The sequence below is a fragment of the Dipodomys spectabilis genome, unplaced genomic scaffold (genome assembly GCF_019054845.1).
Source record: "Dipodomys spectabilis isolate Male_0828 unplaced genomic scaffold, ASM1905484v1 ptg000052l, whole genome shotgun sequence".
In the NCBI taxonomy this organism is placed as follows: domain Eukaryota; kingdom Metazoa; phylum Chordata; class Mammalia; order Rodentia; family Heteromyidae; genus Dipodomys; species Dipodomys spectabilis.
The window spans coordinates 211,629-227,132 of record NW_024870729.1 but is presented as its reverse complement, the minus strand read 5'-3'; the positions used below and the strand labels follow the sequence as shown (position 1 = coordinate 227,132).

The 15,504-nt window shown below is 39.7% G+C and overlaps 1 protein-coding gene across 1 annotated transcript in view; it reads right to left on the bottom strand.

Moving 5' to 3' along the window:
• Positions 1–13,594: 13,594 nt before the first annotated feature.
• Bag4 (BAG cochaperone 4) overlaps positions 13,595–15,504 on the bottom strand; it is a 28,402-nt gene continuing 26,492 nt past the window's right edge. The window contains exon 5 of the mRNA XM_042679440.1: positions 13,595–14,714. Coding sequence (XP_042535374.1) covers positions 14,232–14,714 — 483 coding nt within the window. The 3' untranslated portion in view covers positions 13,595–14,231. The remainder of the gene's footprint in view (positions 14,715–15,504) is intronic.

Genomic DNA, 15,504 nt, shown 5'->3' with positions numbered 1-15,504 from the left:
AGGTTCAAGGAATCTATTTCTCGGGAAACTGGAGAAAAGGCCAATGAAAAAGGAAGGGAAAGGGATAACAAAATGGGGAAACAAAGGGCAAAGGGTGAACCAATGCAAGAGCAATACTCACAAGACACCAAGTTGGAAATGAACTCTGCAACCTGGGGAGTGGGGGAATTGAGGAGAAGGAAATTGGGAGAAAAACGAGGGAGGGGGTAACAACGTTGGACAAGAAATGTACTCATCACTTTATGTAACTGTAAGCCTTCTGTATATTTCCTTTACAACAACAACAACAAAAAGGAACCGGGCGCCCGTGGCTCACCTGTAATCCTAGCTACTCAGGAGGCTGAGATCTAAGGATCGCAGTTCAAAACCAGCCCGGGCAGGAAAGTCCATGAGACTCTTATCTCCAATAAACCACCAGAAAACCAGAAGTGAGCTGAGGCTCAAGTGCTAAAGCGCTCACCTTGAGCTGAAGAGCTGAGGGACAGCGCCCAGGCCCAGAGAGCAAGCCCCACGACTGACCAAAAAAAAAAAAAGGAAATTTTTGTAACTCGCAGATTTTCTTTAGGGTAAGAGCCACACGCAAATTTCCACATTTTACTTTCCTCCCAATGTTTGAGTGGGGTGGTTTTGTTTTGTTTTTTTGTTTTTGTTTTTTTTTTGGTCCAGTTTTGGTCCACTTGAGCCACAGCGCCACTTCCGGCTTTTTGCTTATGTGGTGCTGAGGAATCGAACCCAGGGCCTCAGGCATGCAAGGCAAGTGCTCTGCCACTGAGCCACCTTCCCAGCCCGGGGGGGGGGGGGGGGGGGGTGGTTTTGTTATTTGGACTTAGAGGTGTGTGTGTGTGTGTGTGTGTGTGTGTGTGTGTGTGTGTGTTGGGGGGGTGGGGAGAAGCATTCAGGCAGGGTCTTGCTGCATGGCCAGCCCAAATTGGGCTGGAACTTTTAATCCCTGCCTGCCCTACAAGTGCTGGATGACTGGCATACACCACTACTTCTGGTTTCTTTACACTTTCATTATTGAGGACCTTAAAATGCATTGCTTATATAGAATATATATCACTAATGTTACTACTAGAAATTGAAACTGACAAATTTAAACATTAAAGCATCTAAAATAACCATTTTTATGAAAAATACAACTTTTAAAAAATCAGTGAGAATGTCAGTTGCATTTTATTTTTGGAAATTGCTTCAATGTCTGGCTTAATCGAGTACCACTGGATTCTCATATATACTGAGTCACTGGATTCTCTTATATACTGAGTTCAATCTATTAAGATCTCCTAGCTGGGGGTACTGACCAGTGCCTTTATATCCAGCTATTTGCAAATCTAAAGCAGGAAGATGGCTTTAGTCCAGGAGTTTGAGGCCAAACTAAGCAACATAGGAAGATACTACCTCAAAATAGAAAATAAAATTGCTGTGATGATTGAAGTATATGAAGAAAGGCTGGTTTTTCTCAAATATGAGTTTGCAGAAGGAAGAACTACTTAGCAGCCATTTCAGGCCACTCATGGAAGTAAATGCCTTAAGTCCCAGCACTCAGGAGGTTAATTAAGTAGGAGGGTCTTGAGCTCAAGACCAGATTGAGCTACATAACTTGATTCTATCTCAATAAAACACAACAAAAAAAGAGAAAACTTTTTCGAATTATTGAATTATTGGATTTTGAAGCTGGGACTTGTGCATGTGAGACATGCTCTACTACTAAATTAGACCTCTAGACCCAATTGTGGATGGATGGATTGATTGATTGATTGATGTCGGTTGTGGGGCTTGAACTCTGGGCCTGATTGCTTTTCTTCAACTCTTCAGCTCAACAGAGTGCTCTACCACAGCCACAGCCCCACTTCCTGGGGATATTTTTTTAACACTACACTAAAAAGTGCACTGATAGTAGAGGTGGTTATTTTGAGTTGGTTGGTTGGAACTCAGGGCCTAGGTCATGTTAGGCAAGTCCTCTACCACTGAGCTACAACTTGGCTCCACAAAAACTGGTTTCTCAAATGTGATTTACTTGAGATACAGAACTTTTTATATTCTGTGTGGGGGGTGGGGTGGGTGGATGTTGGTACTGAGGCTTGAACTCAGAGCCTGACAATCTCAATATTTTTGGGTAATAGGTGGTATTTAGCACTTGAGCTATGCCTCCAGTCTGACATTTCGCTAGCTAACTGATGAAAGAAACTTTTCTGCCTGTGCTGGCTTTGAATCTCAGTCTTGGATTTCAGTCTCATAAGTAGCTAGGACTACAGGCATGAGCCACTAGCCTCCAGCCCAAAGCCCCATACTTACATGGAAAAATGATAAAAAGGGACTTTACCAAAACACACTATTGCTCAATAAAACATCCTGTTAAGACAATAAAAAAGACAGGCTAAATATATATTTTTTTAAAAAAGGCTAGGGCTGGGAAGGTGGCTCAGTGGTAGAGCGCTTGCCTTGCATGCATGAGGCCCCGGGTTCGATTCCTCAGCACCACATAAAGCAAAAAGAAAAAAGCCGGAAGTGGCACTGTGGCTCAAGTGGTAGAGCGCTAGCCTTGAGCTGAAGAGCTGAGGGACAGCGCCCAGACCCAAAGTTCAGGCCCCACGACTGGACCCCCCCCCCCAAAAAAAAAGCTAAGAGGTGTGTGTAGGGATGGGAGGGAAAAACAGAGAGCAAAGGAAAGGGTGACATTGTCCAAAAAGAATTTATTACTTGATTTATGAAATGGTAACCCCTCTGTACATCACCATTATAATAAAATAAAAGTATTTATTTTTTTAAAGCATCTAAGAGATAGTGCCTAGGTTCTGAGTTCAAGCCCCAGTACCAGCACCAAAGTAAGGGTGTGTGTGTGTGTAAAAGACATAGGAGGTAACTATAAGACCTACCAAAGGCCAAATAAGGACAATTTGAGAAAACAAATAAAATTAGATCATAATCCAACCCAGGTGCGGTGGTACATACCTGTATGTCCCAGATACTTGGGAAACAAAGAAAGGTCATAAGTTATAGCCTGGAAAAAGTTAAAAACAAAACAGAGCTGGGTACCAGTGGCTCATGTCTGTAATACTAGCTACTTAGGACTGCAGTCTAAAGCCAGTCCAAGCAGAAAAGTCCCTGTAAGACTCTTATTTCCATGTAGCCACCAGAAAACCAGAATTGATGCTATGGCTCAAAGTAATAGAGTGCTAGCTTTGAGCAAAAGAGCTCAGAGACAGCTCCCCGGCCTGAGTTCAAGCCCCACTACCAACAAAAGACAGACAGACAGACAGACAGACAAGGAAGGAAGGAAGGGAGGGAGGGAGGGAGGAAGAAAGAAAGAACGAAAGAAGGAAAGAAAGAAAGGGAAAAAAGAAAGAAAGAGGCAGGCATGAACTCATGCCTGTAGACTCAAGTTCTCAGGAGTTTTGAGGCCAGTCTGGGCAAAAAGACCGCCATCTCAACAAAAAAGCTGGGCATAGTGTATACACCTTTCATCCCACCTACTCAGGAAACCTAAGATGTGGTCCTGGTCAACATTGGACAAAAACTTAATACCTTACCTGAAAAATAACTCAAGTTACTGGTTTGGCAACAGTGCTAGAGTACCTGCCCAAGGCCCTGAGTTCAAAAACCCCAGTACCACCCAAAAGAAATAAAGACAAAAGGAGGCTGGGGGTTGCCTGAAACTCTTAAATCCCCAGAACTAAAGGGGAAAAAAGATTAAAGTTTTAAGATAAATACCCTTGAATCCATAAATGTATGTAAACACAAACAAGAGAAAAGACAGCTGTCTCTTGCAGGGACATTCCAAATAATTTTATAAGGAGAACATTCCCTCTTCAAAAAAGTAAAGCATAATTCCCTATTACATATAGTAACTCCTCCAAAGCGTATAGACAGTCCTCAATTTTTGATGATTTTTCAAGTTTCCAGAGTGTGGTTGCGAAACCACACTTAAATTTTATCTTTTCATAGACTAGTGGTATGATACTGGGGAAGCAGCAGCAAGCTGCAGCAGCCAATCAACCGCATGACCACAGGGGAACAACCCACGTGCTACAGTGCACTGTGTGCTAACTAACGTGTTTAATAGGTCAGGTTTATTGGATGCATTCGTTACTTGATGTTCTTTTTTTCTTTAGTGGTTTTTCTTTGTTTGCAGTACTGAGTCAGAACTCAAGAGCCTAGACCTTGCTTAGCTGTCTTCCTTAGCTGGTACTCTACCACTTGAGCCACTACTCCACCCCTGCTTTTTTACAGGGTATTTTGGAGGTGATGTCCCATGGAGTTTGCTTCTTGGGCTGGCTTTGAACCTTCATCTTCCAGATCTCAGTCTCCTGAAGAGCTAGGATTCCAGGCTTAAGCCTTTAGAGCCTAGCTGATTTAGGTTATATTTAATTTATAATACATTTATCAGGAAATAATCCCATCAAGGAACAGCTGTAATATGAAAATAGAGGAAAGAACTCTACAGTGGAGAAATCTGACAAACTCTAAGGTTAATATCAACAATAGAAAGCCATGCTGATAAATATATATACCTTGATATGATTGATGAGAATGTCACTTCACCTCTATCTTCTTCCTCCCTAAAGCCCCAGGGAATTTTGAGAAAAGTAACAGCACTGGGCTAGAGCTGTAACTCTATGGTAGAACAACTGCCTAGCAGTAACAGGCTCTGGTTTCCATTCCCAGCAACAAAAAGAAAGGTTGAGGGGCTGGGAAGGACGCTCGGTGGTAGAGTGCTTGCCTCGCATGCACGAGGCCCTGGGTTCAATTCCTCAACACCACATAAACAGAAAAAGAGGGAAGTGGCACTGTGGCTCGAGTGGTAGAGCACTAGCCTTGAGCTGAAGAGCTAAGGGGCAGTGCCCAGGCCCACAGTTCAAGCCCCATGACTGATCAAACAAAAAAAACTTTTGAAAAAAAAATAGAAACTGTTACAGCTTAAGAGGCCCCTAAAGATGTATGATGACCAGGTAAAATATGATGCCCTGGCTGGAATCCTGGAAGAAAAAAAAATCTATCTATATTATGTGTACATATATATATGCATATGTATATGTAAATATACGTGTGTGTGTATGTGTGTGTGTATCAGTAAGAACTAAGGAAATCTAAGATATAGGTTTTTGGTTAATAAGAACATATCACTATGGGTCCATTAATTGTAACAAATGTTCAACATCAAGTTAAGGTGTTAATTAGGGGGAACTGGGTGAGGGGTTCATAGGAATTGTGTATCATAACTTTTTGTAAATGGAAACTATTCTTAAAGCTTACTACTAAAATAAAGTTTGTTAAAATAAACACAGTTAGAAAATGGCCAAAAGACTTTCACAAATATTTCACAGAACAGGGTATGTGTGGGCAAATAAGCAAGTGAAAAAACGTGCAATATCATTAGCCATTGAGGAAATGCAAACTAAAACACAATCAAGTATCAACATAAACCTTTCAGAATGGCTAACAGGAAAAAAATGATAGAAAACTCCTACCTGCTGATGGGAATACTATGTGGTACAGCCATCTTGGAAAAATTCATCTGTTACTAGCCAGTTGCCAGGGCTCATACCTGTAATCCTAGCTACTTATGACCTGAGATCTGAGGATCACAGTTCGAAGCCAGTCTTTGCAGGAAAGTCTGTGAGACCTTTATCTCCAATTAATCCCCAGAAAACCACAAGTGATGCTGTGGCTCACAGTGCTAGCCTTGATGAAAAAGCTCAGGAACAGTGCTCAGGTCCAGAGTTCCAGCCCCACAAGTGAAAAAAAAAAAAAAAAAAAACACTATTCATGCAACCATTATACAACTAAGAAGTGCACTTCTATGGATTATTCTGTTCCACATAAAATAAAAATATGTCCACACAAAAACCTGTGTATGAACGGCTTTATTTATAATAGCTGCCAACTGTAAACAACTCAGATATTCTTCAGTTAATAGATTAAGAAAATTGTGGTGCAGCCATATACATAGCTACCATTTTGTTTTGTTTTTCTTTCTTTCTTATTTTCTTTGGTCAGTCGTGGGGCTTGAACTCTGCATCTGAGCGCTGTCCCTCAGCACTTCAGCTCAAGGCTAGTGCTCCAATAGTTGAGCTACAATGCCACTTCCAGTTTTCTGGTGGTTTACTGGAGATAAGAGTCTCATGGACTTTTCTGCCCTGGCTGGCTTTGAATTGCAATCCTCAGATCTCAGCCTCCTGAGTAGCTAGAATTACAGGCGTGAACCACCGGCACCTGGCTTTGTTTTTCTCTTGTAATGCTGAGGATCAAAACCAACCCCAGGACCACGAGCAATACTAATTGCTCTACCACTGAACTATAACCTGTCCCCACACTATTACCAACAGCAAAACAGTAGCTACTATTACAGGAACAACTTAGAAATGAATCTCAAGAGAATTATGAAGGAGTCTTGCCAGGTACTGGTGGCTCATGCTTTTTTTTTTTTTTTGTCAGTCATGGGGCTTGAACTCTGGGCCTGGGCATTGTCCCTGCACTCTTCAGCTCAAGGCGAGCACTCTACCGCTTGAGCCACAGTGCCACTTCTTGTTTTCCTGCCCGGGCTGGCTTTGAACCGCAATCCTCAGACTCAGCCTCCTGAGTAGCTAGGATTACAGGTGTGAGCCACCAGCGCCCGGCTTCATGCTTTTAATTCTGAAGGATCATGTTTGAAGGCCAGCCCCAGCAGAAAACTCTGTAATAGTAAAAGTCTCTTATCTCCAATTAGCCAACAAAAAGCTATGGAGGTATAGCTCAAGTATTTGTACACCATCTGTAAGCAAAAATCCAAGTGAATGCAAGTTCCCAAGGCTCTGAGTTCAGGCCTCAGGACTGGCATGCACACACAAAAGTTCTCTAAAAGCAATGTTCTATATGAGTCTACCTGATAACACTCCTGAAAAGATAACATTTAGAAATGAAGAATAGATGAGTAAATGGGGGTTAAGAGGGGAAGCATATACTATCAAAAGTCACTAGAAGAGAGCCTGGTGCCAGTGGCTCATGCCTGCAATCCTAGCTACTAAGGAGACAGAGATCTGAGGATGGAGATTTGAAGCCAGCCTAGGCAAGAAGTCCATGAGATTCTATCACCAATTAATCACCAAACAGCTGAAAATGGAGATGTGGCTTAAGTAGTAGTGTTAGCCTTGAGCAAAAGCAGCTCAGGGACAGTACCCAGGCCCTGAGTTCAAGTCCCAGGACTGACAGACCAACACACACACACACACACACACACACACACACACACACACACACACACACACACACACACACACACACACACACACACACACACGTCACTGGGAGGTAACTGAGGTCTTGATTATGTCAATCTTAAGATCTCAATTGTGTCGTTGCAGCTAATTTTTGACATATATTATCCTAAAAGGAAATACAAAATTTCCATATCATTTCTCAAAACTCAAGTGAACCTAAGATTAGATCAAAATAAAAACATTAATTGGAGGAGGAGTGTAATTGTAGAGATGGGAGGGAGGGGATGGGAGGGGAAAAACAAAGGAGGAGACAACAATGCTTGATAAGAAATGTACTCATTACCTTGCTCATATAACTGTAACCCTTCCTCTGTACAATATTCTCACAAAAAACTTATTAAAAAAACTTTAATTAAAAATACAATATTCTGTTAAATTTGGGAGTTCAAATAATCAAAAACATCTTTAATACTGGTATATGCCAAATAGTACATGAGTCATATTGATACTGAGAAAATTATTCATTGAAAGTAGATCAAGGTGGCACACACTTGTAATCCCAACACTTGGGAGGTTGAGACAGGATAATTAGGAATACAAAGCTTAACTCAAAAAACAACCTTCTCCTCCCCCCTCAAAAAAAAAAATCACTGCCTGAAATTCAAATTTAACTAGGAATCTTGTATTTTATCAAGCAATATTACTCTTGGCCTTAGGCTATAATATCAAGTAACTACAAAACACAAGGATACAAGGAAACAAGTATGTCTAATACTCCTACAGAAAAGCCAGTGTAAACCATTCTGGTTTCTACACAAGAGTGAAAATAATCCAGTCACAGCTTCTCAATTTTTGGTTAAAATATCTATACCAGAAAAAAAAATACAGAAAAAAATACAACAGAGATCTAACTTAGCGGACTAGTTTTCTAGCACATATGAGTCTCTACGTTCAATCTCCAAAACTGGAAGAAAAAAAATTACATTACATTACTGAATGAGTGGTTCACACCTGTAATCTTAATCAGGGGTCTAGAGGAACTGGTTAGAAAAAGCCATGAAACTCCATGTCCAGAGTAACCACCAAAAAAGCTGGTAAAGCACCAACCATGAGCAAATACAGGCCCTGAGTTCAAGTCCTTATTACAGTGCGTTCTCCATTATGATAAAAACCATGTAACACAGTAAATGAACTTACCTTGTGATCAAAACCTACAACTAGCTGAGATGGTGGTTACACATCTACAGCATTCAGTAGGCAGAGACTGGAGGATCAAGAATTTGAGGCCAGCCTTGGCTAAGCAGTGAGACCTTGTCTCAAAGAAAATAAACAAACAAACAAAAACAACAACAACAGAGAACTGGTGGCTCATGCCTCATCTGAGGATCGCAGTTCAAAACCAGACTCAGCAGTAAAGTCTGTGAGACTTGTCTCTCCAATTAGTCACCAAAAAGCTGGAATGGGAGCTCTGGCTCAAATGGTAGAGCACTAGCCTTGAGCAAAAAAGATCAGGGACAACGCTCAGGCCCAGAGTTCAAGCCCCATGACTGACAACAACAAAAAGCAAATTTCTCATGCACTTTTTTCCAGGAAGCTCTTAGAGAATAATGCTCTACCAAAATGAAAAAGACCCAGGACACACAGAAAACCTAAAAAAAGAATTTAAAAAAATGGGGAGAGGGGAGGGAATCCCTAGTGTTAGATGAGAAAAATTTTCAGGACAATGTGCACCAAAACAGTCCATTCCTCCAGTCAAGGCTCCAGGACAGACTTCCTTCGGAATTAGAAATTAATAAAATGTATGTCTTGAGCATCATGGCAGAAGACTTGGGCAACTAATCGAAGGGTTAAGGTCAAAGTAGTGATCAGTGCATACGTGAACAAAATAAGATAAATGATTAAATACAGGAAGAAAAAAAATACTTGTTCAGGAAAATAAATCAGTTTATTACAAGGTGAGCTCTGGTCATCATTTTTATAGAAATTACCATTTGATTTATTGAGAAGTGAGGAGGATAGGATTGAGATGCTGTGTGGTAGGAACAGAGTCAAGTCTCAATTTTCATGCTCTATAAAAAAAAAAAATCAGTTAAAAATACCGACAATTGCCAGGCGCCAGTGGCTCTCGCCTGTAATCCTAGCTACTCAGGAGGCTGAGATCTGAGGAACACGGTTCAATGCCAGCCCAGGAAGTTAAGTCTGTGAGACTCTTATCTCCAATAAACCACTAGAAAACTGGAAGTGGCACTGTGGCTTAAGCAGTAGAGTGCTCGCCTTGAGCTGAAGAGCGCAGGGACAGGACCCAGGCCCAGAGTTCAAGCCCCATGACCGACAAAAAAAAAACACCTACAACTGGGCTAGGAAGGTGGCTCAATGGTAGAGTGTTTGCCTTGCATGCATGAGGCTCTGAGTTTGATTCCTCAGCACTGTACAAGAAGAAAAAGTAGGCGCTCAAGTGGTAGAGCACTAGCCTTGAGCTAAAAAGGTGCGGGACAGCGCCCAGGCTCAGAGTTCAGACCCCACAACCGGCAAAAAAGACAAAACAAACAAAAAACAAAAACCTACAGTAGAAAAATCTATGGAAAATCAGCTAGTTGTGGTAGCACATGCTTATAATCCTAACAATCAAGAGGCACAGGATTGCCAGCTCTATGGCAGCCTACATAGTAGGATACTATCTCCCCAAAACAAACAATAAAAAATGAAAATGAAATAAAAACAAGAATAACTTTGAAAAAGGAAAAAGCATACTATGTTATTTATAAATAAGGAGAGGGACTAGAGTATACGTGGTATAGTGCAACCTATCAAGTGTGAGACTCCTGAGTTCAAACTCCAATGTGAACAAGGGGAAGCAAGTGCCCTTATACGGAAGAGGTGAAACTGTTCAAAGTATACTATATAAACGCTTGGAATTATCACAAGGAAATGTCCTCATTCTATTAGTACTATTAATGTATGTCCATTTAAAATTTAATTTTAACATATACATTTTACAATTTTAAATATACAATTTTAAAATATACATTTTACAATTAAGGTTTTGTTTTGTTTTCTGTCAGTTGCAGGGCTTGAACTCAGGGCCTGGGTGCTGTCCCTGAGCCTCTTTGTGCTTAAGGTTATAGCACTCTACCACTTGACCCATAGCACCACTTCCAGTTTTCAAGTGGTTTACTGGAGATAAGAGTCTCAGGGGACTTTTGTAGCCAGGCTGGCTTCCAACTGTAATCCTCAGATCTCTGTCTCCTGAATAGCTAGGATTACAGCAGCCAGCACCCAGCACATTTTACAACTGAAAGTGGTTGTCTCTAGAAAAGGAAAAATAAGATTGGGATCAGAATGATGCTTTTTACAGAACTGATTAATTAAACTTACAACTTCTATGAATTAAGGCAAACTCGTACTGAAAAAAATTAAAGATGAAAAAGAAAAACTCCATCAACTACCCACTTCTCTCCAATTTTTTTGTTAAATACCATCTTAATCTATATTCTTCCCCTTTTTTGTGGGGGGTAGTACTAGGACTTAAGTTCAGGGCTATGTGTACTCACTGGGCTTTTTCTGTCACTTAGGGCTGGTGCTCTACCAATTGAACCACACCTTCAATTCCAGCTTATTTTTATGCCTGAGTAGCTTTCAACCACAATTCTCACAATTCTGCCTCCTAAGTAGCTAGAATTTTAGGCTCTTCAACATTTAAAAATTCTTCTTTCCTTTTATTTATGTAAAACAACTAAAGCACATCTTCAAACCCTATCATTTTTTTAAAGCTAAAATAATTCTGTACCAACAGGTGAAAACAAACATAGCCGATGCACTAGGGACTGTATTTATACTTGGCACAACAGTGGCTTATTACAAAGAAACCATCGCTGGGTTTATCATGCCAGTTCTGGGTAGCTTTATTCAAGATGTTGACACAAATGATCCCCCAAAGTAATATAAATTTTGACACTTTTAAAAAGTCCAGATGTGAAGTTTCAAAAAAAAAATTCAGTTTGAAGTCAAAAGGTAAACCAGTTCACAATAATACAATTTTCCTTCTTAAATTCACTACATTTTCTCAGACAGGTTACTTAGTATTCTTTGACATGGTTATTTGGAGTCATTTTAATTTGACTTGCATTTTTTAAGTTCTAAGTTTGTACCTATCCAGAATATATCTTATTATAATTAAAAATATAAATCCAGAAGCAACAACAACTCTTCCTTATAGAAGAATTCCAATTATTAAGTATAAGGAAAATAGAAAATCACTATCAGAATACCACTGTTTTAAATGCCACAAGCAAGATCTGCCAATTAATAAAAGTAGTTAGCAGAAGTGTAAGCAGAAACAGGAAGCTGCATAGTCTCAAAGTATCTAGCAAATATTTAGTAATTATAAAGGAAAACATAGTAAGCATACAATAGAAAATCCAAGCAAACACCACCTTAGCATCGCGATCAAGATTAACAACACCAGAAACACTTTTACACATCCTGTTATGTATAACATACTATCACAGACTGGAAGACAAAACAAGAGACATGACAACTTAGTTCAAGATGGGACTCTGGATGGGATCCCAGAACAGTAAAGGGACATTAGTAAAAATGTCTAATTTTAGCTCTACTAGAATAGCATTGTAGTAAGGTTAATTTCTTGATTTTGACAAGTGTTTTACAGCAAGATATCAAAACAAGATGATAGCTTAAGAATATACAGGAATTTACTACTTTTACAATTCTCCTATAAATCTACAATCATCTCAGAAGTTTGAAAAATAACTTTAAAAAGATAGACACACATTTATGTTTGTACATACCATGTACACACACACATATATAAAAATCAAGAACTCGTGGCAATTGGCATTTGGGTATTCATGTTCTCTTCTGAATCAGTCATTGAATCACTAACAACATAACTTTAAGGTTCTCCCATTCCTTATTCTCACATTTAACTGTGTAATTTTCTTAGAAAATCTTTTTGCTATATTAAGCCAAAACAAGAGAATCACAGAATAAGATTATTACATTATCTTGGAAACTCATACATCACAGCTGTTAAGGCCCAGCCAATATTTTTAGAACATTTCTTCTCATCACCTAATATGAAAAGAGGAGCTGGTTGATAAAGTCAGTATCATTAACAGGCTTGGAATTCTAAAAACAAGGAAAAACCCAAAATATATACATTGTCACTTGAATACCTTATTAAGCAATAGCTGTTTTTCCAAAAGCAGATGTTGTATACTAGACTTTTACTTAACTCTCTTCAAAAACAGCATATGGACGGACACTAAGCAAGACCAGTTAAGACCCTTTCAATACCTTTTCTTCCTCTTCTTCTTCTTCTTCTTCTTCTTTCTTCTTTTTTGTCAGTGTGGGGCTTGAACTCTGGGCCTGGGTGCTGTCCCTCAGCTCTTCAGCTCAAGGCAAGCACTCTACCACTTGACCCACAGCGTCACTTCCATTTTTCTGAATGGTTTATTGGAGATAAGAGTCTAATGGACTTTCCTGCCTGGGCTGGTTTAGAACCTTGATCCTCAGATCTCAGCCTCCTGAGTAGCTAGGATTACAGGCGTTAGCCACTAGTGCCCAGTTAATACCTTTTCTTATTTTAGCTCTAGAGTGATTATCAGTAGTTATAATCATCATTTATGAAAAAGGAAATCCTATAAAATAAACAATCAGATCTAACCTCTACACAAAGAAAGTAATGAATTTCTCTTTCTGGCTATGGCTGATCATTCCCTGAGCATCAATCTCCTTTCCCCAATTATTTTAAGTAACAAACAGCTGAAATCGGACCATGGGATTCCTGAATAGTAAAATTAATATTTACATGGAGAACAGTATTATCAAATAATCACATTTATTACTTTTTGTAGGCATTCCTACTCACTGTGGCATTTGATTTTATTAATCACAAGGCTCTCTATAGAAGCAGCAACAATGAAAACATAAACTTTTTTTTTGTCAGTTGTGGGGCTTGAACTCTGGGTCTTAGCGCTGTCCCTCAGCTCTTCAGCTCAAGACTAGCACTCTACCACTTGAGCTACAGCGCCACTTCCAGTTTTCTAGTGGTTTACTGGAGAGAAGAGTCTCAGGGACTTTCCTGCATGGGCTGGCTTTGAACCATGATCCTCAGATCTCAGCCTCCTGAGTAGCTAGGATTATAGGCATGAGCCACCGACGCCCAGCAAAGATAAAACTTTTTTAAAAGCAATTTTAAAGTGGATCTTTATCCAAGTACCATAAAAAAGTAAAATGTTCACATTTTCACTCATGTCAATATCATTTTCAATTTCATGTTCTACTAAGATGAAAAGTAAAGTGGGAAGAACTAACTTAACAAGCTATACAAAAAGAGAGACAATTTACCTCAGGAACTCACTACACACTGAAATATATTCAAATGGTGAAAGGCTACCAATTTATTCAGAATTTCCATTCTATCTGACTGTCAATAGTCTCTTGAGTAATTATATTGAACATATTACTACAAAATGTACTAAGAAGTAGAGAATAATACTGTATTTGTAAACTGCAAATAACAAAGCAGAGGTCCAATAAGGCTAACATCTAAGCTGTAATTTACATTTGAAGTCTATGCTGAAAGCAGTCACAATGTACAAATGTGACAAGTAATCCACAAGTTTACAAAAACAAAACCTGCTTGTCTCAGATTATGTCCAGTCTCATCTGGTGGGTTTCTGACAGCCTTTACTTAAAGTGAATGTTCTTCCCATTAGTTAGAAGCAGCTTGCAAATAGCCATAGGTTTCTTAAGAAGGAATGAGTCTACTTGGCAATACTGGTAATTCCATGGTTTCCTATTACATTCATTCGTCTGAAAACTGAAAAAATTCACAACTTAAATGTTCTTCCATTTCTTTGCCAGTTTTTCAAGTTTTAAATCAAAGGAAAGTTGGAATGTATTGCTTCTTGACATCAACAGGCATCTCAATAAGACAGTAACTAACCAAAAATCATGAGTTCTTTGGCCAAGTTTGAAATAGGCTTCCCTTCATTCTTCCACTTTATCCTTTCACAATCCTTTTTTTTCTAATTTTTCCAATATGGCCTGGATCTTACAAACAGCCTCTTTCCTGGCCTGCCGGACAGAGTCCTGTCCCCCAGTTTCAACAGAATCCAGTTCTAAAAGTTCCTTTGTTAGCATTTCTTCCAGAAGCCAGTATGCTTTGTCTGTCTTTTTTCCTACAAATTCTTCTACTTCTTGCTCAAGATACTGAACCTTTTCCAGCACGTGAATAATTTTTTTAATACTTGGAGGAGTACCTTCATCTGAAGATAAACACTCTTCAGAAAGATTATTCTGATCTTGATTGCTAGGATGTTCGTTATTGGCATTACCATACAGCTGAGGCTCTGCACTGTATTGGACTTGGGAATCCAAAAGATCTGAATTATCACTGTTCATTGTCCCAGCAGATTCATACTGATGGACACGGCAAGGAAAGCTGTGTCGACTCATACTTTGATCTGATTGGTTATAGGCATATGAGGAATCCTTGGAATTGGCGGGAGACACAAAAAGGAAAAAATCAGAGTTATACCTTCAAAACAGATATTGATGATATTCAAGTCTATGGTTTAATTTAAAATTATACCATAGGCTAGTAACATTGACATTGGTTATTGTCTTCCATCTATAGATTATTTGAGGCAGTAAAATACAATCCTTGATGGGGTTTCATATTCAGATAATATTACAACAAATGGAAAATGAGACTTTGTCTTTAAAAAAAGATAAAAGTATAAAATGTCTCTTAAAAAGTCTATGGCCAGGGGCTGGGAAGGTGGCTCAGTGGTAGAGCACTTGCCTTGCATGCATGAGGCCCTGGGTTCGATTCCTCGGCACCACATAAGAAAAAAGAAAAAAAAAAAAAGCTGGAAGTGGCGCTATGTCTCAAGTGGTAGAGCGCTAGCCTTGAGCTGAAGAGCTGAAGGACAACGCCTAGGCCCAGAGTTCAAGCCCCATAACTGGACCCAAAAAAAAAAAAGTCTATGGCCAGCCAGGCGCCAGTGGCTCATGCCTGTAATCCTAGCTACTCAGAAGGCTGAGATGTGAGGATCGCGGTTCAAAGCCAGCCCGGGCAGGAAAGTCCATGAGACTCTTATCTCCAATAAACTACTCAAAAACCAGAAGTAGTGCTGTGGCTCAAGCGGTAGAGTGCTAGCCTTGAGCTGAAGAGCTGAGGGACAGCGCCCAAGCCCAGAGTTCAAGCCCCATGACCAACCAAAAAAAAAACCAAAAAACAAAAAAACAAACAAAAAAAAGCAGTCTATGGCCAGGCGCC